The sequence below is a fragment of the Lagenorhynchus albirostris genome, chromosome 9 (genome assembly GCF_949774975.1).
Source record: "Lagenorhynchus albirostris chromosome 9, mLagAlb1.1, whole genome shotgun sequence".
NCBI classification, from domain to species: domain Eukaryota; kingdom Metazoa; phylum Chordata; class Mammalia; order Artiodactyla; family Delphinidae; genus Lagenorhynchus; species Lagenorhynchus albirostris.
In genome coordinates, this window is record NC_083103.1 from 107740490 (window position 1) to 107751821 (window position 11332).

General features: G+C 53.2%; 1 protein-coding gene across 1 annotated transcript; it reads right to left on the minus strand.

Annotated features, from left to right (window-relative positions):
* Positions 1 to 4776: 4776 nt before the first annotated feature.
* Positions 4777 to 10639, minus strand: SPATA19 (spermatogenesis associated 19). Its single transcript, XM_060158023.1, has 7 exons — positions 10562 to 10639; positions 10337 to 10393; positions 9753 to 9845; positions 9484 to 9575; positions 6433 to 6510; positions 6076 to 6151; positions 4777 to 4900 (listed from the first exon to the last, which is right to left on the minus strand). The coding sequence occupies exons 1-6, from the start codon at positions 10637 to 10639 to the stop codon at positions 6085 to 6087; spliced, it is 465 nt and encodes a 154-aa protein (XP_060014006.1). The 3' UTR covers positions 4777 to 4900; positions 6076 to 6084.
* Between the last annotated feature and the right edge of the window lie 693 nt (positions 10640 to 11332).

The window sequence follows — 11332 nt, forward strand, 5'->3', positions numbered from 1 at the left end:
CCCCTCCCGGAAGGATCCATGACCCACAAAGCCTTTATTAGCTCTTTCAGCTTCATTTAACTACACTAATGGCTTGGTCACAGCTGACTGGTCCCAAATTTGCCAGTGATTTTCTTTTAATTTACCGTGGCTCAGTCCCCCTGTAATACAGGTAGAGGAGGCATATTTGTTCCCAAACTCCCCTCCTGGGGTTAATCATGCACAGAACAAAACTCCATCTGAGCCACTTAATGATTTCATTTCCACCCAGGGTCTGGAGGAGCTGCGGCTACACCACCAACACAGGTCCCTCGCCCCGCACACTCCACGTGCTTGAGTGAGAGGGCGGGCCAGCCGGGCCCAGGACTGCGGTCTCCCTTCCTTCCCGAGGGCTACAGCGCCCCTGCTCCTCCAGGTGCCTGAAGCTGGAGCCGAGGGCACACCGCCCGCCCCCCGCCCCCGGCCAGCACGCACGTCTGGCTCCTTTCCTCGGGTACCCTGGCAGGTTCCACGGGGTTCTCTTGCACACACCTGTAGGCTACCCGCCTCCTCTCCTGCTGTGATCTCCACCACACCCTGCCTTCCAAACATTCAGGGCCAGGCCCACGTCCCTAACTGTCCTCCACACCTTCCCGCAGGGTGTCCCCTGCCTAGAAGACCCCTCCTCGTTGCCGAAGCCTGGAGAAGCCTCTGCTAAATGTCCCCTCTCAGGGAAGTCCACACCTTCTCTCAAGCAGAGACCACTCCCTCCTCTGCTCTCCCGTCTATGCTCACACAACCCTGAGTTATGTCTGTGCCTGTCGGCCTTCCACCACCCTGAGCCCCTGAGGATGCCACAGAATGTTCGCCTGGGGAGCCGCTCACGGCTGCACGTAAACGCTCAGGACGCTTCGAGTCAGTAGCCCTACCGTAGTTCATGGATGTGGACGTGCACTGTAGTCATCATTAAACTAAGATGCTCAAAGGCCTCCCGTCTGCTCATGCTTCCCAAGTGGCAATAAGATCTAAACCCTGAGTCGCACACAGGCTTCACCTTCCGGAAACCTGTTTTTGCATGGAAATGGCACCATCTGGTGGTTTCCGGCAAAACTGGCGCTCAGTTTGGACTGTGGAGCAGGTGTTGTCCCTTCACTGAACTGTGACCCAGGAGCCTGAGGCTGAGAGGCCTGGCCAGCTGAGCGTCTCTTGGCGCCTCCCCAGGAGCGTGAGGAGAGGTCGGGAAGGCAGAGCTTCTGGGACTGCAGAGAGTGGCCCGTGGACCTCTTCCCTCCCTCCATCCTCCTGCCGAGGTCTGGACTGCAGCCCTGCCCGCAAAGGTCAGCCTGGTCCTGCCCCAGGCACTCTCAGGGGCCACCCCTCCAGCCCAGCCCTGTCTGTCCATCCACCTCCTGGACATCACATGCAAGGCCACATCAGGACCCAAACTGAGCCTACCCCATGAGACCCTTCCTGGACAGTGCACCCCTGTCGCCAGCTGTCCCCACATCCCTCCTTCCCTACTCTGCAGGTGCCACCGTCACCAGGTCACCTCCGTCCTGTCTCAAGCCCATCCCCTTGCTCCCTGGGGACCCCTCCCGGGCTCCTCGCCCCCAACCTGCACCTCAGCCCGGTTCCACAGGTAACACTCCTGGGCTTCCCATCTCTGCTGGGGCAAGGCCCCACCCGCGTGGCCTGGCCCGGGTCCCTCTCAGCTCCCTCCTCTGTGCCCCTCTCCCTCCGCTCCTATCCAGCCAGAGCAGCCTTGCTGCTTTTCCTCCTGTCCTGGAGCTCCTGCCTGGCCAGTTCTACTGCCGCTCTTCTCACTCCCCTCCTCTGCTACATGAACAGGCAGAGGGAAGCTGGGAGGGGACAGGAAGTGATGGGAAGGAAGTGCAGGCATTCCTGACCTCTAGATTTAGTGGGGCAGGGGCTAAGGAACCATCCTACCTCTACCCCGTCCCCTCCACAGTGTCAGGCTGGCCAAGGTCACCACCACCACCACTACTGTCCACCGGAACGACCCCTCACCCCAGCATACTGCACAGTACGTACTGCACAGTGGTATGGCCTGAGACGGCCTGCATTCCAATCCTGGCCATGCATCTAATGGTTGTGTGGCATGAGGAAAGCCACTTAACCTCTCTGAACTTCCAGTTCTTCACCTGCAAAATGAGGTGATGATTTTAAAATAAGCGAAAGTAAATCTCAGTTCTCTTCTCTGATCAGGGCAAGTTCCCATTATACATAGTACTCCTTTATGGTAGTTGAGAAAATTGTGACTAATGTAGTCTAAAACTTGTCTCCCCTGTCAACCCAAAAGTTCCACCAGGACAGGGACAGGGGTTTTGTTCACTGCATGCTCCCCAGCCCAGCCCAGCCCAGGGCCCACACACAAAGTGGCTGGGAAGGGGGGCCTGGAGCCAGAAGGCTAGGCTGGGCTCCATCACTCCTTTATCGCAAAGTGACTCTGGTCAAGGTAACCACCTCGCGGTCTTACATGGTCTCACGTGGTCTCCTCGCTAATAATAAAAGTACCTACACCAGAGGGCTGCTTGGGTTAAGTGCTTATAGTCTCTGGTACGTGCTAAGAGGTCACCAAACACTGGTTGTTATTCTACTAGGCACTCAGTAAATGTGAGACGGTACCTCCAGTCTCTGGTCTGTGTGTAAAGAGCTTGGAAGTCCTCACCCATCCTCGCAATAAGAGAAAAAGCTGAATAAACCAAAGAGCAACAACTCTTCCCAGATCCATCAGAGAACTAAGGTCACGGGGCAAACTGCTGACCTGAAACTAGGAGAGACAGACAGGTGGATACAGAGACTCACAATGTACCAGAGCAGAACCTCCAGGAACCAGGGCCAGGGAGCAAGGCTTAAACTATAGCTGATGGACTACTGGTAACTCAGTGTGGACAGGCTGGAGAGTTAACAAGTCCAGGAGGCCAGTCTTAGGAAGGACCTAAGGAACCCCACCAGGTTCTCACAGTGAAGATCAGAGAAACCTCCCCCACCCCTATCTCCCAGCAAGAGGAGGGGGAAATAGCCATTTTGAAATATGTCTTAAGCATTCTGTTTTCCTTAACAAAGGCCTGCTCTCAAGGAAAACTATTTTGCCAGAGCCTACCTGGCCGAGGGAAGGAAAATATTCAACTGTAGCCCCCTCCCGCTTTCCCATCCCTCCTGAGGTAAGAGCTGGAGGAGAAACACATGTGAAGGTCACAGGCCAGGCGCACAGGCTAACTGAGACCAAGACCAAGTTAGAGGATTACAGGATGCTCCCCTCCCTGCCCCTCACACCTCACCACATCAATAGAGCTCCTGTAAAGTAAGAGGGGATTACACCTCAAAGAACTGCAAGCTTCAGGCCCTATTTAAGGAAGAATCTCTAGGGAAACCAAAAGACAAAAAGCAAGGACATGAAAGGAAATTTTAGCCTCTGACACCACAGCTGCTGGAAGGAGTAAACACAGCCTGACCCCTAACCAGACAAGTATAAAACCTCACACTGAAGGCCTGTCTACCTCAGTTCCTCTATCTCATTCATCTTACCTGGCTTTCAGCAAAAAACTACAAGGTATGATGAAAGGTGAAATATACATTCTGAAGAGACAGAGCAAGCATCAGAACCAGACTCAGACATGGCAGAGAGGTTGGAATTACCAGACTGGGAATTTAAAACAACCTTGATAAATAGGCTAAGGGCTCTAGTGGAAAAGGTGGACACCATGCAAGAACACATGGGTAACATAAGTGGAGAGATGGGAACCCCAAGAAAGAATCAGAAGGAAATGCCAGAAATAAGAAACACTGAAATAGAAATGAAGAATGCCTTTGATGGGCTGATCTGCAGACTAGACATGGACAAGGAAAGAGTCAGTGAGGTTTAAGAAACGTCAGTAGTAATTTTCCAAATGGAAAAGCAAAGAGAAAAAAAAAAGAATGAAAAGAAGTGGAAGAGAATATGCAAGAACTGGCGGACAATTACAGAAGGTGTAACATTTGAGTAATGGGAACACCAGGAAAGAAACAAAAAGAACAGAAAAAATATATGAGGTAATAATAGTTGAGAATTTTCCAAAATTAATGACAGACCCCAAACAACAAATCCAGGAAGCTCAGAACACCAAGCATGATAAACACCAAAACATCTACACCTGAACGTATATTCAAACTGTAGAAAATCAAACACACACACAAAAAATCTTGAAAGCTGGGGTGGGGGGACCTTACCCAGAGAGAAGCAGGATAAAAACACATCCAACTTCCCTTCAGAAACCATGCCAGCAAGAAGAGAGTGGAGCAAAATATTCAAAGTGTTGGGGGGGGAAAAAAAACCCTAGACTTCTGTATTCTTCAAAGCTGGCCTTCAGAATGAAATGGAAATACTTTCTCAGACAAAGGAAACTGTTGCCAGCAGACCTGCCTTGCAAGAAATGTTAACAGTTCTTCAGGAGGAAAAAGGATGTAGGTCAGAAACATGGGTCTACATAAGGAAAGGAAGTGCTCTAGAGGAGGAGTAAATGAACATAAAATACTTGAGTGAAATAGACATGCCACACCTTCCCCAGGAAGTCCTCCTGCCCCAGCACAGCCCTGCCCCTAACACCCCAGGAGCCCCAGCTAGCCTGCTTCACACAATGGTAGGGGCCTGTCAGCTGTCTCCCCGCAAGGCTGAGAGCCTGTGTCCCCAGAGGCAAGCCCGTGACGTGCTCAGGGTCCAATGAATGAATGATGGCAAAGCACTCACACCAGAGGCTGGGATGGTGGTTAAATAGAGCATCTCTTTATCAGCAGTTCAGCAAGAAGACTCCAGTGCTGCCACTGTCACAAGGAAGGGCTCACCCACTGGATTCTCTCTGCCCAGGTGTGGTCGCTCCTCAGGTCAAGGGGGGTTGGACATCCTTCCGACACAGGCAGCTCCTTGACCCTGAAGGGCATCAACCTGGGAGGCAGGGAAATGCCCAGGGGCGCATCACGGAAATGTGCGAAGCCTGACAGGCAGGGCTGGCAATGCCTCCTTAAGCCCGCTGCTCTCGACATTCACAGAGCAGGATGCAGGAGTGGGAAGACCCACGAGGAGGAGGGGTGGTGTGTCAGGCAGAGCTGGTGCGGGAGCCTGGCTCTGCACCTTCAAACACAGAGGTGCCCGCAGGCACCCCCGACTCCTCATCCCTGCTGACGTTAGCAAACCACTGACACGGCGCTTGCCACGTGCTGGACCCCATGGTCCACAAGGCAACGTCCTGAAGTCAGGAAACAGGCACCAGGGCATGAAGCAATCGCCCACGCTGGAGCTGGAAGAAAGCCATCACCTGCTCCCCAGGGTGGCCTAACCTGTACTGTGAGTACAGCTGCACCACCACACCCTCCTCTTACAGTCATTTGGGTCAGATGAGAAACCTGGGCAAAGTGTCTTGTGCAGAGCTGGCATACAGTAAGCGCTCAATAACTGCTAGCATACACCTCCACGGCCCTCCTCTAAGCATGCTGGTGGCCCCCCCATCAGCCGCCACGATGATCAGCATGGTCTCTACTGCGTGGCAGGGGTGCAGCAACCTTTCCCGGACAGGTACCTCCTGGAGAGGCAACTCCTGGCCTTGGCACGCCACCACTCCACCTTCCAGAGCAGCACGAACAGCCGCTGCCATGATCGCTGGTGCCGTGTGCAGGCCGAGAGGCCACACGAGCCAAGGTCACAGCCCTGATCGGGGGCTGGGCCAAAACCTGTGCGCCCTCGCTCCCACCCCAGTGCTGTGTGACCCTGTGACTCAGAGAGGGGTCAGCAGACCAGCAGCAGCTACACCCAGACCAGAGCTGCACGTCCCACCACAGCCTCGACCGCCCAGCCCCTGAGACCCCGGGGCCCGTGGACAACTGAGAAGCACTGGTCTGCGACCCCACAGTGAAGACTCAGAGACGCAAACCTGACCTTGACTCCAAGTCCTTCTGGAAATCTAAGAGGCATGGCAGGAGCCTCAGGCAGCTGCCTGCTCCCCGACCCCCAGTGGCCCAGGTGCAGGCCCCTTGCTGGTATTCTCAAGCGCCACCCAGTGCGCCGGCTCCCTGCCCAGGGAGGCCGTCCTCTCGGCCCGGCCCCTCACCTGTCAGCCCTCTCACCTGCTGCTCTCAGCAGTCTGAGTAGGAATTTGTCTTGTGAAGCTCCTGAGATGCCTCATCCGTAAGATGGCATATGCTGCAGGGGACAGAGGAGAGGAGAGGAGAGGCAGTGGGGAGACCACAGGGCAGCAGAGCCCCCCCGAACGCACACACCCAGACCGTCTCACAGGGCCAGGTGGGCCGGCAGCCCGAGCCTTGGCCCAGGAGCTGAGTCCCGGGAAGAGGCGCTCAGCCCAGAAGGGCCCCTGGCTTGGCCGGACCCAGGGCTGGAGCTAAGGGAGACCCACGGAGAGGCCAGCAGCGCTCCACCCACCTGCCCCCAGTTAGGACACAAATCAACTCCTCTCAAACACTTACCTTCGTCTCACCTGCTCTATCCGTTCTCGCATGGCATCATTTCTCACCTCGCTTGGCACTTGAAAGATACGGGTACGGCTGCAAAACACCATCAGACGTTGGGGTTCCCAGGTTCCTTCTCTTCTAACCAGTCACCGTGGAACCTCCAGGGTTGGAACCACGGGGGACCATAGCTCTGACCCTGTCACCATGAGCTTTTGAGCTGCACCTTCACCCTCCTTGTATCAGTAACACAAAGCGTTCTTTTTACTAACCAAGTACCCCTGAGCCCCCCAATGATCCTGGGCAGGTAGCAAATGGTCCTAAGGAGAGTCAAGGAGACAGAGAGGTTATGCGCCTTTGCTAGAGTTACAGAGTGAGTCTGAATTCCTCTCCAGCTTCGTCACCAGCTCTCTATCATCAGCATTGTGCCACAGTCACTATGATTTAGAGATCCTTCTAGAACATTCTGTCACAAAGAAGCTGCAGGCTCCTCTTTGCTGCTGTTTTTGTTTCATTTCACTGTTCTGGACTTGCCTTCCTCACCACAGTCCACTTCATGCCCTTCCCAACTCCACACCCCAACAAACCCTCACAAACCCTCCACTCCAGGAAAAGCAGCCTGCCCACTGGACCACCATTCTTGTGCCCACCGGACCACCCCATGCTTGACAGTGCCTTCTGGGTAATGCCTTGCTCTAGGTGCTTTGGGGTTTTCCCTGTGAATTCAGCTTTGATACCGCCTATGAGGACCCGCAGCCCAAACGTGCTCCGGAATATGGCTCATATAAAATGGAGCTGGTCAGTGCCCAAAGAGAGAGAGAAGAAAGGACAGAGGGCCTGAGGGGACAGGGGGATGCCTCCGAGAAGAAGGGGACACAGAGGCAGGACGGGGTGGGCCAAGGTGCCAGGCTCCTGCCCGTGTGGAAGGCCCTACCTGGCTCGGGCTTCTGTGTGTCCAGTCCCTGCCCAGACACGGGTCAGCCCAGGTGAACGTCCTGCTAGGAACCCTTCTGAAGCCTAGGCAGCAAAGCCGAGAACCTGTGCAGCCCGGCCCCCTACTGTGCCCTCCTACTGGTGTCCCCAACATGTCCTTCAGTGCTCACATGCTTCTCCACGCAGGTCACTTGTATCCTTTCAAATGGGGAACTTGGTTTATGTTGCTCTCTCTTCCAGAGGCCCTAGCAAACATCAGGTGGCCAGTACACATCTACCATATAAATGAGCATTCAGTGGTGCTTAATAAAGGGGTATGCAACCCTGACTACGTACTTAACGAAACTAATAGGAGGATGCCAAAATCAGTGGATCGGAGGGAGAAGCAGGCTGAGTTTATTGGTTTAAAATCTCCACAGAATATCCAGAGTGGAGAACTTGTATGCAGAAAATTGACTGATTTCTGTCCCGTGTCTCCAAAGCTGTAACCTACTTACGCTACACAGCCAAGCTCTAAAAAATACCAGAGGATGATGTTCAGATTGTCCAAACCAAGGAACTGCAACAGCTAGAGCAGGTAGCGTGGCCAGGTCAGGGGAGGACAAGCCTCCCACATGCAGGGTGGTGGACGGGGGACAGTCACCAATGTTCATGATTTGGGCGACCTTGGCCGGCTTCCATCCAAAAAAACCCTTTCCCAGGGAGGCCTCAAATTAGACCATTCCTCTTATGCAATTCTTGAGCATTTGAATCCTCTTTTAAAATGCTAATGCCACTGGAAGGGGTAAACACAGGAAAACTGTACATCCTGAAGCAAAAACAAATTTCTTGAGAAACATATCTTCCTTGATAGGAGACAGCAAAGCTGGCGATGGGGGCACAGAAAGGAAGTCAAGTCCAGAGATGAGAGAGGGCTCCTTCACAGCGGGGGGAAGCCCAGTGGAATCCCACAATGACTCTACTGGGAAAAGAGACCATCCCAGAAGGAGGCAGGGAAGCGTGTGCCGAGGCAGTGAGCCAGGTTCCAGGCCCAGCTCCCCTGCCTGGAGTCTTGCTCTTCAGAGCCAGGAAAGGTGGTGGCGGTGTAGATGGTCTGTGCAGGCTGGGGCTGACAAAGCAGCTACTGTGGAGCACAGAATTCTAGCCTCAGGGCTGAGAAACCTCCTCTCACCTCCTCCCAAGACGAGGGCTTTGGCTTTTGCACTTTATGAGCCTATTTTTTTTTTAACATCTTTATTGGAGTATAATTGCTTTACAATGGTGTGTTAGTTTCTGCTTTATAACAAAGTGAATCAGTTATACCTATACATATGTTCCCATATCTCTTCCCTCTTGCGTCTCCCTCCCTCCCACCCTCCCTATCCCACCCCTCTAGGTGGTCACAAAGCACCAAGCTGATCTCCCTGTGCTATGCGGCTGCTTCCCACTAGCTATCTATTCTACATTTGGTAGTGTATATATGTCCATGCCACTCTCTCACTTTGTCACAGCCTACCCTTCCCCCTCCCCACATCCTCAAGTCCATTCTCTAGTAGGTCTCTTTAAAGTGCAGCCACTTCTGGACAAATCAAGTGCAAAAACAACAGAAATCTGAAATTTATTCAGAAGCATTTAAGAAATGGTAAGCAAGCCCAGTTTTCCAACCCCTCTAGTCATTTTAAAATTTAGCAATGAGCTGGGCTTTCAAGATAGCAAAAATATTCCCTTAAGACCCCAAAGTAAGGGCTTCCCTGGCAGCGCGGGTTCGAGCCCTGGTCTGGGAAGATCCCACATGCCGCGGAGCAACTGAACCCATGTGCCACAACTACTGAGCCTGCGCTCTAGAGCCCGCGAGCCATAACTACTGAGCCTGGGTGCCACAACTACTGAAGCCTCCATGCCTAGAGCCCGTGCTCCGCAACAAGAGAAGCCACCGCAATGAGAAATGAGAAGCCCGCGCGCCGCAATGAAGATTCAACGCAGACAAAAAAAGAAGAGACCCCAAAGTAAGGCTGAAAAACTCAAAGGAGTCAACGTCTCTAGAGAAGGAGGGCCGAGGGTTTGTGTTGGCCAGTAATCCCAAAGAGGGGGGCTTGTGCTTTCTCTGCTTCCCCCTCCCCACAGCGTGCCGAGCTTGGGGCAGATGAGATGCTTTACCTCCATCTTATGAACTGGATTCTTGTTCTTTCCTCCAGGACCTCCTGACTCTGGTTTGTTAACAAACCAGACTTTGAGAGGTGGTGCTTCACCTAGGAAATCCGGGTGGAGTCCAGTGGTTACTGCCCAGCAAGGACCCCACGGCCAGGGTGGAGCCCAGCCTGGACAAGCTCTGCCCACTTGCCCAGGACCCTTTGCGGTAGGACCCACCTCCCCCTTTCCCTCCCCTTGCCCCCTCCCCAGGATGGGCGGCTCAAAGGTTCCATTACCTCGTCTCTGGTCACATGTACATCTTGGCCATGCGTGGGAGGGCAGTTGGTGGACATCTTCTCCTTTATGTCCTGGGAAGCCTCTTCTTCAGTCTGAAAGACAAGCAATTTCCCTCAGAAAGTGTCACTCTATCTGGCCCCAATTCTCCCTCCTCTTCCTTTTCCTGTTTCTTCTTCCCCATCACAACACACACATGCGTGCCCACACAAACACGCCGTATCGCACAGTTCCTGCTATTAGCTTGTCTACTGCTACCTTCCTGTGGAATTCCAGGGACTCAGTAAGTCATGGGCCCAAGGTCCTCCTGAGACACCCTGCAGTGGGGCCACGCATCTGAAACCCCCTCCCCTCCTGTGTGCCTGAGAAGCAGGGCGGGGCTGGTGGTGACGCCAGCCCATCTCTGGCGAGGGGACAGCCTGGGTCCTTCTGGACATGTGGTGAATCAGACACGGCTCTAGGCAGGCTGGTGGGCAATGAGCTTGGGTTTCCTGGTTGTAGGGGGAGGGAGTCCAGCTCCCTGCACCCACTGAGGTCAGCTCTCTACAATCTGTGGTACCCTGAGTCCCAGAGGAATCTCACTCACCTTTTTCAACCAATGCTGTACTACAGACACAGCCTCGCTCTCCACAACTTCCACGTCCTGCAACAAAGTGGTAAGTCGATGCCCTCAGAATACAGAGAGACCCAGCCCCTCCTCCATTATCCACAGTTAGCACTGTGAGATCTTCTCTCCAGAAGTGCAGCAGGGGCTCAGAGGGGAAACGATACCTGACACACTTTCCACGTGGCTACCACCAGCCCCACTTACCGAACTGACTTTCGGTGGGAAGGGGAACCCGGCACCTTTCCGGGCGAGAATGTACACAATCCATGTTGTAATTATCATCTTTGGACTTACACCAGGCCTCCTTCGTGGCTCCCTCCTTCCACTGAAGCAGGCTGAGAACTCCTCTGGCACAAGGAGGTCCTTGGAGGGAGGTGCCCACCTGATTGGCTGGCCAATGATGATGTGACAATGACCTCCTTTAATCCCCAGGGTCAGAGTGTAGAAAAGAAAGGTGAGGAAGTGTCCACATTAGTGATGGCCACAGCTCAGAAATGGAGGTGGGAGGTGGGCAGTCAGGATATGAGCCTGAGAAAGATACAAGAGGGAAGTTACTGAATCAAAGATAGAAATTATGGAGGGTAAGGGAGGCTTATGGCTGGTCACCCACTCTTGAGCACTGCTGAAGCAGAAAGAGATTTTATAGTCAAAAGAATACATTTGTAACAAAATAACCTGGGCCCTCTAGACATTCGTTCAAACCACGCCACAGCATTTCTTATTCTTCCTCTTACAAATGGGGAGAAAGGGCCTGTCCGCCCAGAAAACATCAAAGATGGAGGAGCACAACTCTCAACAAGGACGTTTTACTTTTGTGTCTATTTTGTTTACACAAGTGATTCAAATCACAAAAAATAATCCAAACAATAAGAGGTAAAGGGTAAAAAGTGTAAGTGCCATTTCTTGTGAAGATATTTCCTGATTTTCCCAAGCCACCCACAGTGGACTGCCTAGGTGGAACGATAGTTAAGTGGA